General features: G+C 46.1%; 1 protein-coding gene across 10 annotated transcripts in view; it reads right to left on the bottom strand.

The window, feature by feature from the left end:
- Window positions 1-737: 737 nt before the first annotated feature.
- LOC142497113 (CYFIP-related Rac1 interactor A-like) overlaps window positions 738-12,853 on the bottom strand; it is an 86,952-nt gene continuing 74,836 nt past the window's right edge. For 9 of the 10 annotated variants that reach the window (XM_075604479.1, XM_075604484.1, XM_075604483.1 and 6 more), the window contains 8 exons: window positions 7,361-7,466; window positions 6,668-6,804; window positions 4,561-4,638; window positions 4,118-4,234; window positions 3,650-3,729; window positions 3,209-3,335; window positions 2,266-2,336; window positions 738-2,170 (listed from right to left, as the gene is read on the bottom strand). In XM_075604479.1, coding sequence (XP_075460594.1) covers window positions 2,107-2,170; window positions 2,266-2,336; window positions 3,209-3,335; window positions 3,650-3,729; window positions 4,118-4,234; window positions 4,561-4,638; window positions 6,668-6,804; window positions 7,361-7,466 — 780 coding nt within the window. In that variant the 3' untranslated portion in view covers window positions 738-2,106. The remainder of the gene's footprint in view (window positions 2,171-2,265; window positions 2,337-3,208; window positions 3,336-3,649; window positions 3,730-4,117; window positions 4,235-4,560; window positions 4,639-6,667; window positions 6,805-7,360; window positions 7,467-12,853) is intronic. The other variant, XM_075604478.1, reaches the window with a different exon arrangement.

Genomic DNA, 12,853 nt, shown 5'->3' on the forward strand with positions numbered 1-12,853 from the left:
AATACACACGAGTGCAGTGTATCGATCAGTACGCAGAGTAATACACTCGAGTGCAGTGTATCGATCAGTACCCAGAGTAATACACACCAGTGCAGTGTATCGATCAGTACGCAGTGTAATACACACGAGTGCAGTGTATCGATCAGTACGCAGAGTAATACACACTCGAGTGCAGTGTATCGATCAGTACGCAGAGTAATACACACTCGAGTGCAGTGTATCGATCAGTACGTAGAGTAATACACACCAGTGCAGTGTATCGATCAGTACGCAGAGTAATACACACAAGTGAAGTGTATCGATCAGTACGCAGAGTAATACACACTCGAGTGCAGTGTATCGATCAGTACGTAGAGTAATACACACCAGTGCAGTGTATCGATCAGTACGCAGAGTAATACACACCCGAGTGCAGTGTATCGATCAGTACGCAGAGTAATACACACCCGAGTGCAGTGTATCGATCAGTACGCAGAGTAATACACACGAGTGCAGTGTATCGATCAGTACGCAGAGTAATACACACTCGAGTGCAGTGTATCGATCAGTACGCAGAGTAATACACACGAGTGAAGTGTATCAATCAGTTAGCAGAGTAATACACACGTGTGCAGTGTATCGATCAGTACGCAGAGTAATACACACCAGAGTGCAGTGTATCGATCAGTACGCAGAGTAATACACACCAGAGTGCAGTGTATCGATCAGTACGCAGAGTAATACACACCAGAGTGCAGTGAGGAGATACACCACGCTGGGTGTTTTTATTGAGCATTTGACATCATTTTATACGTGGAATCATTTACTAGAAATACATGGTCTGGATGATAAAAGTTTTGACTAAAAACCTGCACCGTATGGTGCCACAGGTGTATGGAATACAGCGCTTCAGGGTCAGTATATACAACAGGACTCCATATGTAGTACAGTGCAATGTTATGTAGCACAGATATGTATTCATTAAAGCTGCTATACATGTTGGAATTGGGATCATATCTGAGCAAGATCTCCCTCTTGCTATCAGCTCTGATAGATACATATCTTGATGCTGGAATGTCCTATTGTATGCAGAGTAGTCCAGATTTATCTATATTCTACAGCATGTTGAGGAAGGCATATGTTTCTGTAACATTGCCTTCTGCATCTATGTGTGTGTGTGTGTGTGGGTGTGTGTGTGTGTGTGTGTGTTTGGGTGAATCCCAAATCCCAGTGGCAGCTCCGTGACCTTCGACAAGCCACTTTATCTCACTATGCCTTGGCCATCAGTATTAGATTGTAAGCTCCTCGAGGCAGGGACACATTGTGCTTGCAGAATTATATATACAACTATATGCGTACGGGAGCTATATAACATATTATGTGCCCAGCACTAACTTGCCTCTCAGTCCCAGAGGTCAGCATGGTGCAGCCACCTCCAGGGTTCAATCCTGGCAGTGTGCTTCTGACACAGTGATGTTACAACCCAATTATAGATAAAGTGATAGGTCAGGTCACATGGGGCATCACTGGCCGAGGAGGGAGCTGTGTTCAGGGTTATACCGCACAGGACGCTCTGCAGAGCGCCGATATGCACAGGACACTGCAGAGCGACGATATGCACAGGACGCTTGGCAGAGCGCTGATATGTACAGGGCACTGCAGACCGCTGACATGCAGAGGACGCTCTGCACAGCGCTGATATGTACAGGGCACTGCAGAGCGCCGATATGCACAGTACGCTCGGCAGAGCGCTGATATGTACAGGGCACTGCAGACCGCTGACATGCAGAGGACGCTCTGCACAGCGCTGAAATGCACAGAACGCTCTGCAAAGCACTGATATGCACAGGATGCTCTGCAGTGCAATATGCAGAGGACACTGCAGAACGCTTATATGCAGAGGATGCTCTGCAGTGCAATATGCAGAGGACACTGCAGAACGCTTATATGCAGAGGATACTCTGCAGACCATCTCACCCTCTCACAGCAGTAAGGAGATTCCAGAATCAGAAAGGCAGGAAGAAGGTCCCCGCTCAGACACACAGAGGCAGCCCTCCTGTCACATGCAGTATTCCTTCAGCTGTGACACAGCGGAGACGCGATGCCAGGAGTACGATGTACAGAAGCTCACTGGAGCAGAGCCCGGATCTGCTTGGATGTGGTGTCATCGTGCAGGTGACGGGTGGTGTATCTGTGACATAGCAGATGAGAGAATGTCGCTGAGCATCAAACAGCTGCCCCCCTCCACCTTCAGGCTGCTGGCAGACATGGCGCACGCTTACATACCTGAGAGCGTTGAGGAGCCCCTCTGTGCTGGTGGATGGCTGCTCCTTCAGCACCTTGATACAGCCTTTCATCTGAGAGCAAGATGGGAACACACGTCACTTGTAAGGCTGCGTCCATAGAGCCTCAGCCCACGTCACTTGTAAGGCTGCGTCCATAGAGACTCAGCCCGCGCTCCTCCGCACTGACGCTGAGACTCGCCTGCCCGGTCAGGAGCGATCCCATGGACTGGCAGACGAGCCAGCGTGCGAGATCGGGAGGCGGGGCAGTGACGTCGCTGGGCCAATAGCCCCGCGACGCACCGACGTCAACGTCACGGCGCCGTGACATTGACGCTGCTTTGCTGTGATTGGAGGTTTTCAGCCGACAGCTCGCTGAGAAACAGGCTCTGCTGTCGGCTGAAAATTCCAAAGCCTCAGCACGCCTGCGGACGCTTGCGTGAGCCCCCTCTAAAGATATCCTCATTGAGGATGCAGGGGCTCAGCGCGGAGCGTCCGCGCGGCTTCCCCTGCTATGGACGTAGCCTTAGGAGAAATAGGGGTGTGTGTATATGTATGTACATATATATATATTTTTTTTTTGTAAAATGGGTGTGCATATAGAGATAGAGCGGTATATAGATAGCACGAGTGAGCGCACAATTGGAGGAGTTATAGGAAGCCTTTATATGGAGCAGGGAGTGATTACATGGCATAATAAAAGGATTTATAGAGATTTATATGGCAGAGTAGTTATATGAGGAACATACACAGAACACGTAACAGAAAGAGATATATATCTGCATCCGATACCGGTAGTTTCATTTGTTGGATGCAGTGATTTGATGTCAGTGTATATACAAAAGGGACTCCCGTTTGGTTTACACCATAAACATATTTTCGGAACTCTGGGGGGGGAGGAGGGTTGTGGTGACCCCCCATTACATACTCCGGACCCCGATACTCACGTCGATCTTGGAGGTTTTGGCGAAGGCTCCAACAGGGTGCACGTGATCATATAGGATGATAACTCCAACCATCACTCTCATGCAAAACAGCAGCGTCTCTGTGCTTGTGAAACGGCTGCGGTACCCCCTGAGAAAAGGACAGGGGACAGGCGTGTTGGAAAAATCCAACGTTTCGACTGCAAATGCAGTCTTTGTCAAGGTGAGAGCCTTGTAGTGTAGCTGCACAGAACCTGCTCAGGGAGGGAGGTAGTGGTGTGTCTGTAGGGGTCTCCGTGTGTGTCTGTATAGGGGTCTCCGTGTGTGTCTGTATAGGGGATTTCCATGTATGTGTATGGGGGGGGGGGGGGTCTCCATGTGTGTATGTATGGGGTTCTTCATGTTTGTATGGGGATCTCTGTGTATGTATGGGGGTCTCTGCCTGTCTCAGTTGCGGGTACTCACGGGGTCTCTAGCATGACTCTGCACACACAGGCCATGGTACTCAGACAGTCTGTCGTGTCCTCAATAGGTAAAGATTTGTTCTGCAAAGAGATTAGAGTGTTTAAGTCTGCAGAGCATCCATCACCAGCACTCTATCTGCAGAACATCCCACCTTCCAGTGTCTGCAGATCATCCCATCGCCTGTCTTCAGAGCATCCCTCCCTATTATGTCTGCAGAGCATCCCTGCCCCTTCTATGTCTGTAGATCATACCTCCTCCTGTGTCCGCAGAGCATCAATCTCCTTGTCTGCAGATCATCCCTCCTCCCATGCCTGCAGAGCATCACTCCCCCTCCTATGTCTGCAGAGCATCCCTCCATCTCTTCTTTATCTGGAGGAGCATCCACTTGGAGTGCTCTGCTGTGTCTACCAAGCATCCCTCCCCCCCTCTGCAATGTGTCTGCAGAACAAAGCATCCCTCACTTCTCACCTCAGACACAAACTTGGTGGTAGCGCTGCTCAGGGTTTTCAGCATGGGGGTGGCGTCAGCGTAGAACAAAGACATGCGATTGGCCATCTCATTGTTTACATCACTCTCCGGGTCTATCTGAGAGACAGAAACACAACCTGAGAGTGTGTGAGAGCAACGTTCTGCAGATACTGAACATTGAGAGTGTAAAAGACACTATACAGTTACTGACCACGGATTGTGTAAAAGATGCCATGCAAATACGGAGCACGGAGTGTGTAAGCGAGGTTTGACAGATACTGAGCCCTGAGTGTGTAAGAGACGCTCTGCAGATACTGTGCATGGAGTGTGTAAAAGATGCTCTGGATAGTGAGCATTGAGCGTGTTAAAAGCAACGCTCTGCGGTTACTGAGCACACTGAGTGTGTTAGAGTGACACTTTAGATACGTTGCAGCTGTCGGTACCTGGAAGTTGTTGAGACGGTTTCGGCTGACAGTCCGTCTGTAGTAACTGAAGTCATTCTGTATCGCAGGATTTGTCATCTGAGGAGAAGAAGCAGAGTGAAATTGAAATCTGTGGTAAATGAATTACTCATATCACAATCAAACAGCACAGCCTGATAGTGCAAAGACGGACTTTGCTAGATGTTTCCCCACTTGTGATTCATACAATCGGGTTACACTACGGCAGAACAGATAGGGAATTCAGGAATATTTGATGTGGATTCCAGTTTAGATATTTTAATTTAATCTTCTATCAAAATAAAATACATTCTGACTCAGAGTTAAGAAAGGCAAATACAGACTGCACCTCTCACTACAAACAATTAATTAGTGACATCACAGCACTGCTTACATTTTAACAGTGACATCACACCCCAAGTGCCTATTAGTGATATCACAGTACTCATTACACTATAACAGTGACATCACACCCTGAGTGGTAAATCAAAGTTACAAATGGCGCTCTAAAACCAAAGTGTAAAACCTAGATCCTAAAAATAATAGAGAACCTATTACTTGTGCATAAAGCTCGTGAATATAAGGTGAATACCCCAAGATGACAAGACTAAACCACACGGTCCAATAAATGCACCAGTGCCCACAAAGATACCAAATAATTTGTGATATATACTACATAAAATGAATAGAATGTTGGTTGCTGCTCAAACCCTTGGTATGAATCGTTCCCCCAATTCTTCACAAATGTCTTATTTGTCCAAAACCCAGGGAGCGCAGATAAAGTAACCAGAAATTAGAAAAACACAATATAGTGCAATATGACAAAAAATAAGGCAGGTAATGTGGATGGTGATAGGGTTATACTCGCATATTCCCCAAAGTAAAAAAGCAATTCCCAATTCAGTGGCCAAAAAATGTTGCTGGTAGTGTGATGGGAGAAGACCTTTCCAAGAAAAGCCAGAGAAGAGATCGACAGTGCAGGCTGTAAAACTAGTCTTTATGTTGTATCCGTAATACAATCCAACACTCACATTGTGTCAAAGTTGAAAAGGCATAAGTAACAAAGTAAAGATAGTGCTCTCACCGCCTCCTTTACTTTGTTACTCTGCCATCTTAACTTTGTTACTTATGCCTTCTAAACATTGACACAATGTGAGTGTTGGATTGTATTACTGATACAACATAAATAATAGTTTTACAGTCTGCACTGTCGGTCTCTTCTCTGGCTTTTCTTGGAAAGGTCTTCTCCCATCACACTACCAGCAAAATTCTTTGCCATTGAATTGGGAATTGCTTTATTACTTTGGGGAATATGCGAGTATAACCCCTATCACCATCCACATTACCTGCCTTATTTTTGGGCATATTGCACTATATTGTGTTGGTCTAATTTTCGGTTACTCTATCTGCGCTCCCTGGGTTTTGGACGAATATCACACCCAGAGTGCCTATTAGTGATATCATAGCACTCATTACACCTTAACAGTGACATCACACCCTGTGTGCTCATTAGTGACCACACACCCAGAATGCTTGATAAAAACTACAATAATTCTAGAATGTTCATGAATGACATCCCACCCGTAATACTTATTAGTGACATCACAGCAATCATTACACCTTAAAAGTGACATTACAACCCAAGTGCTCAATATTAACATCCCAGAGCTGGTTATCATCACACCCTGATCACAGTAGAAGTCGCATCCTGATTACAGTGCTGGTTACACCTTGTTAGTAGAAGGCAAAAGTCCAGGCACTCGGTCTTCAAAATAAGTAGTTTAATACAGCAGAAAAATCCAACGTTTCGACTGCAAATGCAGTCTTTGTCAAGGTGAGAGCCTTGTTAGTGACATCACACCTTGTCACAGCACTGGTTACACCTTGTTAGTGACATCACACCTTGTCACAGCACTGGTTACACCGTGTTAGTGACATCACACCCTGTCACATTGCTGGTTACATCTCACTAGTGACATAACACGCTGATCACACTGCTGGTTACACCTTGTTACTGACATCACACCCTGATCACACCGCTAGTTACACCTTGTTAGTGACATCACACCATGATCACAACGCTGGTTAGACCTCATTAGTGACATCACACCTTGAGCTCGTCGAAGCTGAGCGTGAAGTGCAGGATCTCAGCAAACTGCTTTGCCAGAGCCTGTTCCCTCTCTAGGTGCTGAGTCGGAGCAAATGGAGGGGAGGTGAGAGCTTCCAGGAGGCTGTGCAGGGCGTTCTCTGGGGGAGACAGAACACAAGCTATATAACAACACAAACCACACATTGTGTGCATGTAATACACATACTGACTGAACACACAAACACAGGTTTTGCAGTTGGCAGCACTGTGAGTGTGAGATGTATGTGGCAGGGGTGACATAAGACAGGTGTGTCGACTGGTGTGAGTGTGATATGTGACAGGCGTGAGATATGACGTGTGTTATGCGACAAGTGAGTGCGATATCTGGCAGGTGTGTGATATGTCACATATATGACATATAACATACAGTGAGTGTGACATTTCACAGGTGTCACAACATACATGACAGCTGCAATATGTGACGTGAGTGTATGACGTGACAGGTGTGAGTATGACGTGACAGGTGCGATATGTGACAGGTGTGAGTATGACGTGACAGGTGCGATATGTGACAGGTGTGAGTATGACGTGACAGGTGCGATGTGACAGGTGTGAGTATGACGTGACAGGTGCGATATGTGACAGGTGTGAGTATGACGTGACAGGTGCGATATGTGACAGGTGTGATATTAAACAGGTGTGAGTGACAGTCACCGAGTCGGAGGGAGAATTCGTAGAAGCGTTTTAGTTTTGCCACCAAGGGGCAGACTGCGTGCCAGGCCTCCTCCTGTAGCTGCACATTCCCCGGGTTCTGGATCGCCTGAGGATGACAGACAGAGTGAGAGAAAGGAGCAAGGCAGAGAGAGAAATTGATAGACATAGAAACAGTAAGAGAGAAAGATACAGGGGTTGAAATGAATAGAGAGAGGTTGTAAGAGATGTGTGCAGAGGTATTTAATGGAGACCGATTAGGGTTAAATTAAATCCTGGCTTTATTGCACCTGTTCCTTTAACAGGGCAAAACATACAAAATGAAACAAAATAAAGGCCTACTCCACTTTGGAGAATAACTAAACCTTTACTCCAGCCCTTTCTAACGGAGTGGCTAGCTAAGCTGGTTACCACCCTAAACACACACACACACACACACATATATATATATATACATCCACACACATACAACTGTCCAACAAGAAAGTCTCTTGTCTGTTGCTGTAGCTCTAGGGGAAAGCCTCTCTGTTCTCCTGGGTCAGCATCCTTGTGTGCTATGTCACTCTCTGTGTCCAGGTATAGAGGTGTTGTCCCCGTGTCTTGCTGTCAGCATACAGTCCTTCTGTGTGCAACAAGACATCATATTTTCCTCAGGTCAGCCCAATTGTGGGCTAAGGAAATCTCTGCAGTTCTCTTTCTCCTTATGTCAGTCCAAATGTGAGCTACGGAATCTCTCTCCTGTTTCTCACATCAGGCTTTTTCTAAGAGTCCTAATCAGGCAGGTGTGCCTGTGTGCAATTAACCACCACACTGTTGGATTTAGAGGCAGTTTCTCTCAAACAGTGTCCCTGTTACAGAGGTATATATATATTTTGATCAGCGTGTTAGATATATATATATATCACACAGATATATGTATCTGCAAAATATATATATATATATTGTGACAAAAACAGCTTCCTCAGTGGGCTCTGCGTCTGTTCGCGCCCACTAGAAAACGCTCTTTTAGGGTGTGTAGATAGATAAGACGTCCCACAATGTTGGCTTTACCAGGCTTATGCCTGCTTTATTCAGTCCCAGGCATTGGGACTGCAACACTTGAAAGAAAAATACAAAAACAAAATCCCTGCTCAACGGAGTAATAACTAAACAGAAGGTTTATCCTGACTACCGTTGGGCGTCTTCCCCACTTTCCAACCAGATAAAGTAACAGACTCCAAAATAACATATAAGGACGATTTACCCTTGGGGGGTTGTGGGGGGGGGGAGCTCGGCTCCAGCACCTGTGAAACTGTGGGATGGAGGACATCCATTCTGTGGCTGCACTTTCCAGCCTAAAAAGATTAGAGGCTTTCCAGTATCCTATCCTGGGAGCCCTATGTATCACATTTATTACAACTCACTAGTCTGTCTCATATCATCCCCCCCCTCCCCACAGACCTAGAGGGGTGAGCGACTATGGATAAAAGAAAGTGCATCCTTGACAACCCGTCGGCATATTTTCCACCCTGACCTGTGTTCTACAGAAAAATTAAAAGGTTGTAGGCTCAGAGACCATCTAGTCACCCTAGCATTTTTCTCTCTATTTTGACACATCCAGGTGAGGGGTGCATGATCCGTGACCAACCGGAATTTTCTGCCCAATAGATAATATTTGAGGGATCCCACAGCTCATTTTATTGTGAGACACTCCTTTTCGACTATGGAGTAATTTTTCTTTTGGGGATTTAGTTTCATACTTAAATAAAGAATGGGGTATTCTTCACCCTGGTTTTCATGGGAGAGCCCATTTTCAGGCTTTTAAAGGGCTGTCTGCTTCAGGGGACCATTTTATGATTAGCGGTCCTCTTGCTTTTGTGAGGTTGGTTAGTTGGCTTGCCTTAGTTGAAGTTAGAAATTAACCTTCTATAGTAGCCAATTAACCCGAAAAAGGTTCTCACTTGTTTCTTTGTAACTGGCATTAGCCAATTTTGTATCGCCTCTACTTTGGCCATTTGGGGTATAATTAGACCACTGCCAATAGAATATACTAGATACCTGGCCTCCTCCAGACCAATAGTGCTTTAGTGGGGTTAGCGGTTAATCCAACAGACCAAACTGAATCTAGCACATCTTGGATTTTTGGAAGGTGGGATTGCCAATCTTCATTATGAAATACCACATCATCCAGGTAGGCGGCAGCATACCAAGTATGTGGTTTCAAAATCTTATCTACCCCTCGTTGGAATGTGGCAGGGGCCCCATGTAGGCCAAAAGGTAAAAATTTATACTGAAAGAGGCCATCTGGGGTTGAGTAGGCCATATTTTCTTTTGCCCTTTCTGTGAAGGGAACCTTTTGTAAGGTCTAGGGTTGTGAGATATCGGGCTTTGCCTAGTCTCTCTACCAGCTCGTCAACCGTAGGATAAGTATCACATTTTGAAATGGCATTTAGGTAGTCATTGCAAGATCTTATTGTACCATCGGATTTTGGTACTAAAACTATAGGGCTCTTTCACCCACTTTGGGATTCTTCAATTAAGCCGACATTTAACTTTTTTTTTAACCTCTAAATTTACAGCCTCTCTTTTGGCCTCTGGGATTCGGTAAAGTTTAAGGTTAACCCTTACCCTGGGTTCAGAGACTAGGTCATGTTCCATTACTTTAGTTCTACCTGGCTTTTTAGAGAAGACTTCTTTGTTTCTTCTCACTAGGTTCTTGACCTCTCATTACTGGTGAACGGACAGGGTTTCAACTTACTAACCTCTGGGTCAGTTTCAACATTCGTCAATGGACCTGGGGTATCGAGGGTACATACATTTAGAGCACAAAGAATAAGGTTTGACGCTATTGCATATTGCTTTCACCGTGTGCAAAAGTCAGGGAGCGCAGTTCACCGGTATAAATACCGGTGAACTGCGCTCCATGACTTTTTCCCCACCACTACACCCAAGGATCAACTAGAAAGATCCAGTGAAGGTCGAGCTGCATCGTGTTACCGTCTGTATAATTTTCCTGTTTTATTTATTGTGTATTACTGCTGTTCATTGTCTCAACCTAGACATCTGTAGAAGTGCTTGGTGAATCTCTGCTTCTTTCGCCGTGTGCACCCTCCAATAACAATTTACACATTTAGGTATATAGTCTGTGTTCCAATTAAAGCCCTTCCGTGGCTCTGCATGTCGGTTGTTGCCCTTGATATGCGAGCCATTGTTGCTGGTGCTGTATGAAGGCAGTTACCGCTCTTCAGCCAACCTTAACCCTGGTACCCTTTTACCATCTTTGGTAGAGTCCTGAGTCCTTGCGTTGTGGGGATGCTACGGGACTGTGGGTTGCAGGTGCTCATTTGCCACGACGTACCTCTCTACGAGGAACACCAGCTCATCTGCAGGGCGGGGGTGACTGGCTAACCCAATGGCATAGGGCGGAGAGGAGTAGCCTTAAGAACTGATCCATGACTAACTGTTCCACGATGTAGCTTGATGAGTTGATCTCGGGTTACTGCCACTTCCGGGTGAGGTGGATGAGGTCATACATCTAGGACTGGGTGGCTTTATCCAACGTGAAGGACCACGTGTGGAACCTCTGGGCATGCACAGTAGTGGTTACGCCAAGGCGGACGAGGATCTACAATTTTAACTTTAACTTTGCATAGATGTTGGCTTCGGTTGGCTCTAAGTCAAAGTAAGCCTTCTGGGCTTCGCCGCTTAAGAAGAGTGCGATTAGACTAGCCCACTCAGCTTCTGGACAACCCTCTCTTTCTGCAGTGCGTTCAAAAGCGAGACAATATCGGTTTCAATATCATCCATTTTTTGAAGGAAGTGGCTTATCCTTATCATCTTGGGGCCTGGGGCCTCTTTCGCTGGGGCCTTAGCGATAGTCTCTCAGGACAGCAAGCTCCTGCTCTATGACCTGGGCAAAACGTTGTTGCTCCTTTCTCAGCAAGTGATTTGTCTCAAACTGAGCTGTTAGAAGCTTATGAAAAGTGGTATTAGTGTCTCGCTGAGTTACATTAGTCTCTTGCTGGGTTACAACAGTGCGAACCAACACACTCGCCATGTCGTCCATCTGTTTTACCAATATATATATATATATGATATATATAAAACAAATATATATATTTGTTTTTCAAAGTTGTTTTGCCCCCAGACCTTTCAGTGTTCTGTCTGCATTCTCCACCATATGTGACAAAACAGCTTCCTCAGTGGGCTCCCCCGTCTGTCCGGGCCAGCTAGAACACTGTCTTTTAGGGTGACTAGATAGATTAGAGGTCCCACAATGTTGGCTTTACCAGGCTTATGCCTGCTTTATTCAGTCCCAGGCACTGGGACTGCAACACTTGAATGAAAAATACAAAAACAAAATCCCTGCTCAACTGAGTACAGCAGGGCCCCGGCTATACGGCGGGTTCCGTTCCAGAGGCCTGCCGTACAGTGAAAATCGCCGGAAAGCGGATCCAGCGATTTTCAGTGCTGCGCATGCGCAAACCGGCATTTTCGCCGTTCTACGCATGTGCGACCTGCGGTCTGCGCGCGCATCCTGCGGTCTTCGCATGCGCGCCGGGCGCACCCGTCCGTTCTGTGCATGCGCGATTACAAATTCAACATGGCGGCCCCCTTCTCGGTACCGCCGTATCAGCGGATCGCCGAGAAGCGGGGCCCTGCTGTAATAACTAAACAGAAGGTTTATCCTGACTACCGTTGGGTGTCTTCCCCACTTTCCAACCAGATAAAGTAACAGACTCCAAAATAACATAAGGACAATTTACCCTTCAGCAGGGAAAGGTTCTCCCCTTTCTGTTTGCTGACAACAGCCTAGCCTCCAGGCTCTTGGAGAAAGAGAAAGCAGGAAACCAGCTTTAAATAAATACCTGCTTTCCCACATAGCAGGGCAGGTGAAAGAATCCACGCAGCAGTCAATCTCTGGTCTTGATCCCTCATCCCTCAGCCCCAGCACCTGTGAAACTGTGGGATGGAGCACATCCATTCTGTGGCTGCACTTTCCAGCCTAAACAGGATAGAAGCTATCCAGTATCCTGGGAGCCCAATATATCGCATTTAGTACAACTCCCTAGTTTCTGTCACTATATATATATAATGAAAAAATATATACTGCTGCGCCTGCACTATACACCCAGAAGGGAGTATTAAATACCAATAGGTGACTAGCAAACAACACTCAATACAGACATACAAAACAAACAAACAACAAAAGAGAAAAAGAAACAAACAATCCCCAAAGCAGATATTGCCGAAGTTGATGCTATAGGAACGCCGCTGCCAGTCTCTTTCCTCTTCAAACTTTCCTCTCTTTCCTCTTCAAACTACAAAACAAAAAGAAGACAGCGCGGCTTCCATAGCGTCATCTTGCAATACAATTTTAATAGATGCAAAATGCACGGATCAAGGACACTCACAATGTTTAAAAAGAATATGCGCAAGGAACTCAATACAATCTCTTGAACTTCACCCCACTCCTCTGTCCGTGTGGTGTACCGTCTGATGCGCCGAATCCACGTG

Source organism: Ascaphus truei, chromosome 6 (assembly GCF_040206685.1).
Source record: "Ascaphus truei isolate aAscTru1 chromosome 6, aAscTru1.hap1, whole genome shotgun sequence".
NCBI classification, from domain to species: Eukaryota; Metazoa; Chordata; class Amphibia; order Anura; family Ascaphidae; genus Ascaphus; species Ascaphus truei.